Here is a 13,939-nt window from a genome sequence, read left to right as displayed (position 1 = left end):
TGTTTTAGAATCGTTGTTGTATTCTTAAAATATTACATGGTGTGACTAGATACAATTTCGGAACTTGATTCAAAAATATGCCACAACCCCCAACATTGCCCTTTTCTGAGACTTTTTCTTGTGATAACCTAAAGAAAATTTATAGGCAATTTCCCACACTTTATGTTATTTGATGCTACCATTTGCTTTTTCTTCCTGTTTTTTTCCCCTGTAGATTTTCAATGTTAAGATGGTTATAATGTCCTTTATAATTTATGTCTATTTTTCATCAAAAGAAAGGAGATTTAAATAATTTATTATAATCTTTAGCTGTAAGTCAACTAAAAACTTAGTTACAATGTATTCACTTTCAATGTTTTCTTCCTGAAATTTTCTCTTTCCTTATATTCTTTTTCACATTTCTCTACAGTATGGATGGAGCGGATCTGTGTTTTGAAATCGTAAAACGAGCTGACGCTGGTTTTGTATACAGTGAAGCTGTGGCCAGGTATGTAATTTGTATGAACTTCCCAGAAGTAAAGGTAGAAGTAAAAGAAGGAAATGACAAGGAAATCACATGAAGTGGCCTGCTCTTTGAACTGGTGACGAGCATATTGCCACTCTTTCTTACAGGGAGCATCTCTCTTTTAATGTGCATTAGTGGAACCAAACAGTGACTGGAAATGCAAAATATTGAACAATGAATTGATCTATTTATATGGATTTACAGTTGAACATCACTACTGCTATCTTTTCCATTTCTGATGACTTTTATACAAGGAGGAATTTGATAGCTCAGGAACCGTGTAGAATTAAACTTGGGTTTTTTTGTGTGTTTGATTTTTGCTTTTTAGCAGATGTGCCTCATTAGTTCTTCAGTTTGCCTTTTAGTGATAGCAAATTGTTAGGTGACCAGTTAATCTGAGAAAAAGCATAGAACAGTAGAAGGAACAGAAATAAAAGCACAGTTTTTCTGCTGAATATATTTGCTTCAGGCCAGTGTTTGATCTCCCAATCAAGTAGCCACCATTGTTCCAAGTGTAGGAGTTCTTGTAAAGAACTGATGACTCAAAATAAGGATTTAATATGAAAAATCACAAGAGCCATGCACTGGGCCACTTGCTTGTAGATTTGAAGCAGTACAGCTTTCTGCTTTGGTGACAATCATATCATAAATACCCACTCCAATGAGTTGCCTTTTTAATACCTGGGGTACAGCATCTCTCCTCAGTCACTAACCATAGTATGTTGAAGGGTTCAAACCCACAAACCCATTAGGATTTATTAAAACTTTCTACCATTTGAGAAATAGTTACCATTAAATGATTATAACTTTCTCCCTCCTATCATTCTTTTTATAATTATGGCACAATGGACAGATATGGCTGAAAACAGCTTAGAGACTACCTCATGTGACTTCAAGCTTAGAATGGCTTGACTTTCTTCAAATTCTTTGCCCTGCCTTCTCCTGACTGAGGAGCAAGGTCCCCAGTCTCAGGAGATGGAGCAGCCATAGCTATAACACAAGATAAAGAATATACTCAATTTTAGGTAGCTGCTGTTTTATACTCCTGGAGCTAGGGAGAAGAAGCAAATGAGAGTTTATATATACTAACTTTAATTCCTTCTTTTAACTCCCGATGTATTCATGGTAGAACTGAGGCTAAATATCCTTTTTTCTTTTGTGCCGTGTTCACTAAAGCATATTCTAGGGTTTTCTTTTTTTTTTTAATCCCATTTTACTCTTGTTTTGAATTCTTATCACAGTTTAAAATTTTTACTTTGTATTGTGTTTCAGAATTAAAAAGCATTCTTTAATACCAAAGGTAGTCAATGCTGTCTTGATTTTTCTTATGGCACAGTGGTAAACCACTTTCTCCTACTAAATGAAACTCTCAGACTTTTGCATATCATTGTCCATATTTATTTCTTTAAGAATTTGAGTTTTGTATTTTCCCATATTGATATCTTTCAACAGCAGCATCAAATAGGGAAAACTAAAAATTCTAGATGTTGATTTTATAAAACAGTGAAGCTTGATGGAGGAATATGACCTTTTCCTTTTGGAACCACAAAAACACTGGGGTACCTGGCATATAGGCTGTCAGAGTTGGTGTTAAACCAGTACCACATTTACTCTGTTCCCTACTCATCCCTATCACTTTTCCTTAACTTTGAGCCTGTCTCTGCCACTGGACTATGTGTTAGGATAGGGGGAATAGTAGTGTTGTAGAGGTGATGTCATACAGTGAAATGACTTGAGTTCTCTCCCAATCTTGAGATTTATAGAAAAGTTAGATGTTTATATATATCAAGATGATTGTATATCAATCAAGCCTGTTGATTTTAAGATCTACCTATATTGCTATTAAAATGGTGATTTTATGAAAGGAACTTTCCAGAATGGACCAGAAAAGAGTAGTATTGGGATCAGTAAGTGACACTGCATAGAGAGGGGTTTGGCACAATTTATTAAAAACCCTTCCTAAAAATGACAAAAGGGAGTGGCCTCAGAAAGTATGATTATGTATGTCCCCTATTGCAGAGTACCAATGACCATGTAACAAGGGCACGTAAATCCTTCCTTTGGTTTAGAGCGTTCAACCAGATGACTTCTACCTTCCTCCTCTCTGATTCTGTGATTTGTTGTTGGAAAATTCAGCTTGCATTAGTTATTCTAGTGAGACCAATTGCAAGAAGACTCTGAGACACCAAGTAATCATATTGATAATGTTGTTTTTCTCCAACTGGCTGAGCGTCAAGAGGAGTAGCAAAGCATGACATGAAAGAAAACTGCGTTCAGTCCTTACAACCCAATTAGTGATCACCTCTGTTCTTTCAGAGGTGGTGAGTTGCGGAGCAGGCTAACATATAGGATCAGATTATCAAATCAAACTCTTACAAATCAGAGAGATATTCTTCCCTAGCACCAGGCTTTACTAAACAATTATAAGGATACAAGCAATCAAAAGGCTCAGCTGAAGCAGACAGAGATCTGGGCCTTTTAAGGGCAGCTCCTCACTTCATTCCTTCCTGCATCAGAAATGCACCTCTGGCCCAGAATAGATGAGGTCTCTACATGAGGTTTGTGAGATTCCACACACAGAGGGGAGCATTTAAATTATGAAACATCTCCATTGTGTATCTTGGAGAGTTGTATAGCTTACATGACATCTTCCAGGAAGCCATTCATGCCTCAGAGATCCTGGGTTCTGTTTATCATAGGTAGTCCTTAGCCAAGAACATTCTGTTAAGGGAATTCCAGAGATAAGCTTTCTTCAGCCTAGCAAAGAGCTTTTTTAAGTGTAGTCTTTTTACCCAGAGTTGCCAAAGAGAGTAGACTGAGTCACCTCCCTTCTTTTCTTCCACCCCCAAAATACCTCCTTCCAAAGGAAGTGAGAGGATTGCTGGCCAGCTCTTTTCTTTCCACGGAGTTATCATCATTCCTGATCCTTAGGGATGGAGACAAACATAGATATTGATGAGTTCTCTGAAAGTATAGGCCACCATGATGCTTCATGAAATGAAGCTTTTTGATTAAAGTTTAGTCAGCAACTCTCTAGAATGTATATGGGTGGATTTTGGTTCTGTAGTCTGCTTGCACACTATTCACATGCACAGCCTCCCAAGGGTCATGACTGGGAGGGTGGAGAAAGATCAGTTTAAATATGTTATATTTGGGGGAAAAAATTCTACCCTGCCCCCACAGAGATTCTAATATGTATGTATATTTGGGTTAAATAATTGAGTATTCGGATTTAAAAATGCTCATTCATTGAGGTTTTTTCTTTTTAAATAAAACTTTGAGATAAGAATTTTTTTTTTTAGAATTTTCTTCAGGCTAAGGATAGAAGTGGCTGTCCTAGTGCTAAGTATCCAAAGTAGTCATGCTGTTAGGTATAAGCTAGGTCCATATTACCTAACTTAAACTTACCTACTATTCCAATGTTCACACCTAGATGCACAAATAGGCTGTTCCTAAATCTTGACTAAATTTGATAATAATAGACTTAACCTTTGTAGCATGCTTTAGAGTTTTTAGAAACTAGAGTTTTTCACACTTGTTATCTCTGCCATTTCGGGGGGTCACAGATCCTCCAAAGCATGATTTGAATCAGGAAAGGGCAACAACACCAAGTTAAGAACCCCTAACTTAAACAGAAACTTAATTTCAACTGCACTGGCCCAGGAAAAGAGTATGTGACCATGACCCGCCATGTGTGCATTTGCAAAGTAAGAAAAATTGAACATCACAACTGCAGGAGCCTGGCTCCTTCTGCTTAGAGCCCAGTTGTGAGGAGACAATGATAAGTACAGGAACAAAGCCTGGGTTTTTTTTTCCCCCCTGCCTTTCATTTTTAAACTAGAACCTTCTGATCAATTCTAATACATGAAATAATGCATATGCTAATTAGAGGGACATTGATGTGAGTTTGGCTAGATAGTAGCATACCAAAGAGGGAACTCAATGGAAATGTCTTTTAATTTTAAAGCAGGAGTGGAGAAAATTTTTGTTGGTCTTGAGTCACAAGCACACACACAAGGTCATTTGTAAGTACCATTAAATTATTTAGTTTTTATTTTAAAGTGTGGGGAATAAAAGATCTGGATAGAAAAAACCAAAATGCAATAAATACTAAACAATAATTAATGTTAAGTATATTGCATTTCTGTGTCATGGCTAGTTGGGAAGGAAAAGGGGAAAGTGAGAAAGGAAGAGGGATAGTAGGGGAAAAACGACAGATATGAAGGGAATAAAATTCAGAGGAAGAGAAGATGAAAAAGACCCTCAAAGAAGAAACAGTGGGATTACAGAAGAACTTCAGAATGGAGGGAAGGAAATCGAAGTAAGTTCTGAAGTAATACTGAATGAACTGCTCTTGTCACACCCTGTGGCTATTTGACCCTGTTACCATTTTTAAGGACTGTTCTTTAAAATGCTCGCTCCTCCTCTGTTCTTCACCTGGACCCAGTGCAGAGCCTCTGTGGACCCTGCTGACCTTGTGAGGAGTTTGACTTCCTAGGACTTAGGCCCAGAAGGAACTCTGCTTTGTTCAAGGATGCCCCAACTAAAACTTGATTATGTTGCAAAAAGAAATTGTAGAGGCATAAGAGGGTTCTTCTTTCTTGTTTGTCCTTAGAGCTAAATGGAAATAAGACAGAGAGCCAGCCTCTGCTGGCAGATAAAAGGTTCCCACCCCTTTAGTCAGAATCCTTGGTGTACCTCTGAGCACTGGTCACTTAATAGCAATCCAGTGTAACTAAGTAGAATTAACTGAGTGTCAGAAGACTTTTTTTTTCATGTTTTAAGCTTAAATTTTTAGTTTGCAGAGCTATTTTACTTATGAACTGTGTGAAATTCCTTTGACTTAGATATCTCAGAAAATACAGAACACATTAATTCTTCATAAAGCTCATAAACTTATGCATCTAACAACTTTTTCATTACTAAGCTGCACATTCCACCAGTCTTGTCTACTCAAATGAAAAGTGTCCGTGGGCAGTGAGTATGAAGGTGGGAGTTACAAACTAGGGACACTGTACATTAAGTTTTAAAAATATAAGGGTTTTTTTTTTACAGTTTTAGATTTCTTTTGTTTTTCTACAGTCATTACATGAGACAGATACTGGAAGCTCTACGCTATTGTCATGATAACAACATAATTCACAGGGATGTGAAGGTAAGTCATTTTTATCACTAACTTTAATATTTGTGAATAGAAACTTATAGCAATGATAAGAATCAGAAATTTTTCTTTAATGTCTTATAAAGAGTATCTTAAAGTTAATTTTACTTACAAATAAAAATTTGTTTAACTGGTTTATATTTGGAGAGTTGTACTAGTTCTTAATAGGAGCACTTTTTTATCATTTCAATTTCCTTATTTTTATTAAAATGTACACGCATTCTAAAATTCTGTTATTCCTCCTTTGCCATTATGTGTGTAAGAGAGAAGTGTGAAAATCCAACAAATAGAAAGAACCAAACAATATCCTATACTAAGTTAATTGGGGGGAAATTAGAGTTTGGTTTATATAGTAAAAGTTCATCACACACTTACATTTTCTTAATGTTGCAATGTAGAATAGTCAGCATTTTATTTTCTTTGCAGAGAGTTTTTTAAAATAGTCTGAAATCGTAATTATAAATGCAATATAGTTTGTACCCTTAGGAATATGAATATTACCATTATTCAATCTTTGTGCCTGTTTAATCCCAGTATCAAGTTTATGAGAACTGTCGGTCCCTGGCTTATAAGGTGTCAGGCAGGACATGGAGGCATGCAAGAAAAGAAATCATGGGCCTTCCTCCTGATGCCTACCCCCTTTCAAGGCCTCGAGTCACTAAGAGCCCCTGTGGTCTCTCTGGCCCTGTTGTCTACTTTCACGTGCTCCTGTTTTGTCACTGGCCTCTCTCTAACCCGCAGCATCCACAGATATGGCGCTCTCCTTCCCTCAGGATGTATTATCAAAGGCCTGGCTTCTTTAATGTATTTTAATGGTTAAGAAAATTAAGTAGAATTTAGTTAAATTTTCTATAACGTTTGGGAAATTTTAACTGAAATTCTTGTGGTTAAAAGCTGAGGGAAAGCATGAGCAATTCCAGATCAATCTGGTGGAATGTTATAATAGCAATGAAAAATAATTGGAGAAATGCACAGAATACACATTAGTGTAAATTAGTTGTCAAATGTCTTATTCTTTTCAAATGTGGTGATAGGAAAATGATATTATTATCGCCACTCAACATTAAACAACCCAGTGGATACATAGCACTTTTATAAGGAAGTATTCTTCAGTTATGCAAACAAAGAGAGTAAGAAGTGTAGAAAGATAAAGGGGGGAGGGAATGGTCAATGATTGCAACGTGCTGTGTCATTCTTTTGCATTTAATTAATGTAAGAAAATGCATGTGTACAGAGTGAAGTATATCTCCTTATATATAGTGACAAAAATGACAATTTGAGGGACTTCCCTCGTGGTCCAGTGTTTGAGACTCCATGCTTCCACTGCAGAGGGCGTGGGTTTGATCCCTGGTTGGGAAACTGGGATCCCACGTGTCGTCCGGCATGGCCAAAAAAAAAAAAGACAATTTGAAAACTTAAAATGTGTAAAACAGATTCTTAGTTCATAGAGTAGCATTGTGTTAAAAACACTTTTGCTCAAGAGGCAATTTTTTTAAATTGAGATATAATTAACGTTTAACATTATATTAGTTTCAGGTATATAGCATAATGACTTGATATATGTGTACACTGTGAAATGATCACCACAGTAAGTCTAGTTACTCTCTGTCGCCATACAAAGTTACAAAATGTGCAATATAATATTATTGACTAGTCACCAGGCTGTACATTACATCCCCCTGACTTATTTATTTTATGGCTGGAAGTCTGTACGTCTTACCCGCTTCACCCATTTTGTCCACCCAACCCCCTTCCCCTCTGGCAACCACCATTCTGGTCTCTCTGTCTGTGAGTTTTGTTTTGTTTGTTCATTTGTTCTGATTTTTAGATTCAGCGTGTAAGTGAAATCATAGGGTATTTGTCTGTCTGTATCTGACTTATTCACTTAACATAATACCCTCAAGGTCCATCCACATTGTCACAATGGCAAGAGTTTGTTCTTTTTTATGACTGAGTAGTATTCCACTGTGTATGTATGTGTATATGTATGTGTGTGTGTGTGTGTGTGTGTGTATACACACTACATCTTCTTTGTTCATTCATCCATCAATGGACACTTAGGTTGTTTCCATATCTTGGCTATTGTAAATAATGCTGCAGTGATGTGGGGGGTGCACATAGTGTTTTTTCTTCTAGCGTTTTCAAATTAGTGTTTTTGTTTTCTTCAGATAAATACTCAGAAGTAGAACTGCTCGATCATATGGTAGTTCTGTTTTTAGTTTTTTTGAGGAACCTCCATACTGTTTTCCAGAGTGGCCACACCAATTTACATTTCCACCAACGGTATATGAGGGTTCCCTTTTTTCCTACATCCTCACCAACACTTGTTATTTCTTACCTTTTGATGATAGCCATTCTAACAGGTACGAGGTGATATCTCATTGTGGTTTTGATTTGCATTTCCCTGATAATTAGTGATGTTGAACATCTTTTCATGTACATGTACCATCTGTCTGTCGTTGGAAAAATGTCTATTCAGATCCTCTGCCCATTTTTTAATCAGATTGTTTGGGTTTTTTGTTATTAAGTTGAAAGAAGCACTTTTAGTTTGAATTCTGTTCTTGAAAGGTAATTATATCAATATCATATGATTGACAACAGTACTGTAATACTTTCAATAATATAGTTAGCTTTTTGATTAGCCATGGTATTTGATATAATGACAATCCAAAACCAAATAAAATCCCAAAGTAGTTATGTTTGAATGCTGTGCTTCACCTTCTAACTTACATTCTGATTGATTTATTCAACAAATATCCGAGTGCCTACTTCATGCAGTATACTGTGCTTGGAGCCCTAAAGGCATTATTATGGTCTCAGTAGAGAGATGAGATAGTGTATCTGTTACCAGCTTCTACAGAATAACACACAGTGACTTGCAACGACAATCGCCATTTATTTGCTCTCAGTTCTACAGTTGAGCAGAGCTTGATGGGGACTGCCTGATTCTGTTTCACAGGCTGTTGGCTAAGGCGGCATGGTTAGTATCCACAAAGGCTTCACTCACTTTTCTGGCATCTCAGCAGAAGTGAATAGAACAGCTGGAAGCTGGCTAGGCCCTCTTCATAGTCTCTCATTCAGAACATTTCTCTCTTTCTTTGTCTTTCTCCCCCTTTCATGGCCCACTTTTCTAGCAGGACAGTGTCTCATGGCGCCAAAGGAGCAAAAATGGAAGTTACCAGGCCTCTTGAAGCCTTGACCTGGAATTGGCACTGTGTCCTGTCCTCTGCGTTCTGTTAGTCAAAATGTCACAAGAGTAGCCTGGATTCAAGAGGAGGAAAAATAGGTTGCACCTTTTAGTTGGAGGAGCAACCTATGTGCACAAGAATAGGAGAACTTGTTTGTGGCCATCTTCACAGATAGACAAAACAAATAATTATCGTCCAAGGTACGGGATGGGAAATATAATTAAAAGACAGAGTCAGAGAAACTTCATGGAGGAAGTTACATTTGAGCCTAGTCTTGAGTCATGGGGGAGTTACACAGGGATGAGAGGACGTTTCAAGCAACAGGATAGTGTGTGCAAAGGCTCAAAGTTAGTTTTGTATTGGATTTTAATAAATTTGTTTACTGTGTCTAAGGCACATGCCAAATAATTTTGAGGAAGCATCCAGAAACATTCTAAGGAAGGGAAGAGAGAAGTGATTCTGAAACTGCAAGTTAATAAGAAGAAACCACCAGAAAAGGCACCATTGTTGAGTTGGGAAGCAGACTCTCAACACAGAGCACACATTATTGTTGATATTCTTTATATTTCAGTACCTGAAATCTATACATTTCGCATGGGTAAATGTAATACTCACATTTAGCTAATTGGTAAATTTGAACTTGGGTGTATTTTTCTTAAGACATGCATCCAAAAATATGTATCGAGAGCCTACTATGTGTCAGGCACTATTCTAGGAACCGGAGCTACATCAATGAACAAAACAGACAAAATCATTGCCCCTGTGGAGCTGACTTTCTAGTTCAGGGAGACAGACACTGATCACTGAGCATAAGTCAGTCAACTGTATAGTAGGTTAGAAGGTGAAAAGGACTACAGAAAAAAAGAGAGCAGCCAAGGGGGTAGGTAGGGACTTCTGGAGAAGGGGTTGCAATTCTAAATAGGGTGATCAAGCAGGCCACATTGAGAACCTGACCTCTGGCAAGGACTCGAAGGAGAGAGAGAGAGTGCACTGACATCGAAGGAGGAGGGTTCTGGGTAAAAGAACAGCCAGTGTAAAGGCACTAAGGCAGGAGCATAAGTGCCCTTTTGAGCAAGAGCAAGGAGGCCAGTATGGCTGAGGCGCAGTGAGCAAAGGGGAGAGTGGATAGTAGATGAGGTTAGAGAGGAAAGGAGGGAAGGGACTTTGACTTTTACTCTGACAGAAATGAGGATTCACCAGAGAGTTCTGAACGAAGATGAACTATGATCTGACTTTCCACGGTAACAGGACTACGTTGCTTTGTTGGTGATACATTGAATAGGGGCTCAAGGGTGGAGCTTGGGAAACAGGAGATGGTCCTGCCTGGCAGGGCCAGAGTGGTAGCAAGGAGGTGGTAAAAAAGTAGATTTCCAGATATATTTGAAGGTTGTGTCAACAGGATTTGCTAATACAATTTCAGTAATTTAGGTAACCCAAAGTAGTTTCGTTCAAGGCCTTATTATAGGGGTTTTCCAATGTAGTGATCTTTAATAACAATACATTTCACATGGCTAATAATTTAAAATTTCACTTGATGTGTTGTTACTGTTTTTGCTAATAACAACTAATTTTTCAGCCTAGTAGCTTTTCTTCACATTCAGATATTGTATATTCAGTGACTTGTCTGAATAGATTTCTTCTGTATGTAGATTTTGGTTTCTGTAGTTTTTGTCAAAATTTTCTTCCCTTGTACTTAGTAAAGAAAATAGAAGACCATTGCAGCATTCCATTCCTTTGAGAAATATTTAGATTATTTAATCATCTGTTTCAGCTAGCCAAGAATATTCTCATTTTCTCCCTGGTTCTGGTTCTCTCTCTCTCTCCTTCCCTCCCTCCTTCACCTCCCCCCCCACCCCAAGTTCTTGATATTGATCCAAAAGCATTGGGTTTCCCAAAGGTCCTAACATTATATTAATAATACTTTTTTCTTTACTTGGTACACATTTCTTTTTGAAATCATAATACCTGAGTCTAAAAATGTTTGGTTATATCAGGTTAGATTTGAGTATATGGTGCCATGTGACCTGTAGTGGAAACTGCTCGCTTTCGAGAAGCAGTTTCACATGAAATTGTGTAAAAAATAACTATATAATCCTTTGAAATTTGGGAAGGCGTGTCATCGTAGTACAGCATCTCCCAACAGCCATGCGCATTTGGGGCCAGGCACTTTGTTGTGGGAGGCTGTCCTGTGTGTTGTTGCCTCTACCCAGCCTCTACCCACTACATGCCAGTAGCATTTCCCCCCAGTTGTGACACTCAAAAATGTCTCCAGACATTGCCAAATGTCCCCTGGGGCACAAAAGTCACCCCCAGTTGAGACCCACTGTCATAATGGCATATTTCTCATGTTTTGACTCCCTACAGGCACTAATTAAGGCATGTATTTTATTCCTTTTTTTCTTATGAAAGGATGTGGTAACTTTCATTATGTTTCAGTGTTTTCTTCCTCTCACTCCTAAATTAAAAGTACTTTAGAAAGAAATAGAACAGTTTTCAAGGTAAATGCAACTCCTGGCTCCTTGCCTGCCTTCATTTGCTCTGTTAAGCAGTGAAAGTTGAAATTTTCTTGTGTCTCCTGACTCCCAGAGACAGCCTCACAAAGCATCACCTGGGCGTGGAGAGACAAGCAAGCCGTAGACCTTTCTGTGGCTCTGACCTACTGATGTACTGTTTTAATAAACGAAGTTGAAGTTAAGCAGCTTCTTTGAGAGCAAACTGCTGTACACACAATCACTTTCTATTCTGAGTAGGGCCTGTGCCCAGGAGGTCTGGGGGCTCCGTTTTTAGTTCTCAGAACTGCAAAACCCCAGTCTCACAGCCGCTCAGCCAGGAGCCTCCGCCCAAGCATTTCTGTGTGTGCTTCCTTTAAATGGTTTTCCTCGCTAACCCGTGAACACGCCTGGCTGCTCTCTGGTCCCCTTATGGTATCAGTTCTCCTTTCACCAGCTTAAGGCCAGACTTCACTATAAATGGGTGTTCATCAGATCACGCTAGTTGCCATAGCATTGTGGATTTCTTACGGTATTTCTTCCTCTATTGCTCTTGACATTTCTTTTACATCTCTTACCACAACTCCCAAAAGTCCCTCATGTTTATATAAAATATTGAAATTCTCCTTAAAATGAAAACTTACTTATTCTATTCTTTATTATAATAAGCACACAGGCTTACCTTCTGCGTTACTTTCGTAAGGTTGTTGTGAGCATAATGTACACGTTCAGCTTGAAAGTGGGGTTTTAATACTTAGAAATACAAGATAAATTTAAGATGATTTTGCTTCTCTTTTTCCACCCACCCCCCTTCAAAAAAAATCAACTCCTTGATTTGAGAAGAAAAGAATGACTGTTTCTTTTGCTTAACAGATGTGAATCCTTTCACTGCTCCTTTCCTTTTTAGCCAACGGTAGCAAGCATGTATGATACAGCCAGAGCATTTGTGCTGTCAGGTATAAAGCCTTTCTAGCTGTAGTAACTCTTGCCACTGATATCAACTCACTTTGAATTTGGGGGCGGTCAGAGAAGGTTCATGGCATTGGGCTGCAGGATTGAAATGCTTATTAGCAAATTACCAGTGTCCCTCTGTGCTCCCTTTGTGGTTTGCCAAGCAAGATTTCCTTTCAACTTGTCTTCACACATTTGTTCATAACAACTTCCACCCTGCAGACTGCAAAGCCAGGGGTGGGCTGCAGTCGTCCTTACCAAATCAGAACAGGGTTGACATTGTAGGGGAACAAAACTTGCCACCCCCAAAATGTATCTCTTTGGCTTGAAGATTATTTGGGGCTGGTTGTTTTTAAGAAACAAGATTCAGGAAGTCTTTCTTTTTACCTCCTCCTTAAGCGCCTGAAAGGATTTAAAGGGCCTGGTCTAGGAAGAGTACTATCACCAGAGATGTCTGCAAAGAATATGGGCTGGTATGGTGGGGGAGCTGAGCAGGCTGGGGACACCAAGGTCCTCTCTGTGTTCCATTGTCTTTGCATGGAGTAGCAAGCACTTGTTTACCAAACATTTGTTTTTCTATCTCCGTGTGAGTTGCCTTCCTCCCCTTTGACCCCTTTGAAGTCCCAAACCCCTACCTCCTTCTCCTTCTCTCAGATGGCATATAAGTTCCAATTGCCCAGCTTGTCCTTGGGCCTCATATTCCTATGGAACCTCCATAGGTACATAATTTAATTTGTTTTTTCTCCTGTTAATCTGTCTCATGTTAATTTGACTCTTAGACCAGCCAGGAGAACCTACAGGGGTAGAGGAAAATTTTTTCCTTCTTCAACATCTTTCTCTTCTACTCACAGAATAGAAACTCACTTTCAGGTTGAGTAGTACATCCTTAATTTTGCTGGTCTAGTCTTAATGGTACGTATTCCTGATTAATAGTTTGCAAGTTGTCTTGATGGGAGTGTATGTATGAAAGGATAAAAGGGGAAATAAACATTTATCATGCCTGTTAAGATATAATCTTGTTGATCTTTAAGTCAAAATTTGAGGTTTCTGAAATTGTGTTTGACTATAACTCATGGACACATTAAAAACATTGTTTTTCTGAAATTCACACTTTAAAGTTAGGGTAAATTTAGAAAGGGATACCTTATATAAAATATTTGCCATGACATTAAATAGGCGGTACTTCAATTACACAAAAAGTTCAACATAATTTACAATCACCTATTCACGAAAGCATCTATGGTGTAAAGATAAACATGGTGATTAATAAGCTCAGTACAGAGAATTAAAACAGAAGTTGTCTATCAGAATGAGTAACTTGAGAAATTGCATATCTCTTTTCCTGCCTTTTTTAAATAGGAAACTTTTTAAGTAGGAAACTCTACTTTGGTGTAATATCTTTTATCTTTTATTTAAATAGTGGTGATATAAAGTGATTTTTTTAATATTGATTTTTACAAGTTACATATATCTTTAGAACTCCTAAGTGCAGTGAGATTTGATACAGTACTGCTTATGTTAAATGAAAGCTGTTGATCATCTTCTCAATTCCTCTTAGTCTAATGAGTTCTGGTTTTAAAACTTATGTAAGAATAAAAGTATTGCTGTAACTGTGGAGAAAGCTGGATGTCTTGGGAAGTCTCCT

At 38.0% G+C, this 13,939-nt stretch overlaps 1 protein-coding gene across 9 annotated transcripts in view; it reads left to right on the top strand.

Annotated features, from left to right (window-relative positions):
* Positions 1-13,939, top strand: part of CASK (calcium/calmodulin dependent serine protein kinase) — a 392,163-nt gene that overhangs the window by 203,283 nt on the left and 174,941 nt on the right. For all 9 annotated transcript variants that reach the window (XM_059909976.1, XM_059909981.1, XM_059909979.1 and 6 more), the window contains exons 4-5: positions 410-487; positions 5,588-5,660. In XM_059909976.1, the coding sequence (XP_059765959.1) occupies positions 410-487; positions 5,588-5,660 (151 nt within the window). The remainder of the gene's footprint in view (positions 1-409; positions 488-5,587; positions 5,661-13,939) is intronic.

Source organism: Balaenoptera ricei, chromosome X, assembly GCF_028023285.1.
Source record: "Balaenoptera ricei isolate mBalRic1 chromosome X, mBalRic1.hap2, whole genome shotgun sequence".
Taxonomy (NCBI): Eukaryota; Metazoa; Chordata; class Mammalia; order Artiodactyla; family Balaenopteridae; genus Balaenoptera; species Balaenoptera ricei.
This window is presented reverse-complemented; position numbering and strand designations above follow the sequence as displayed.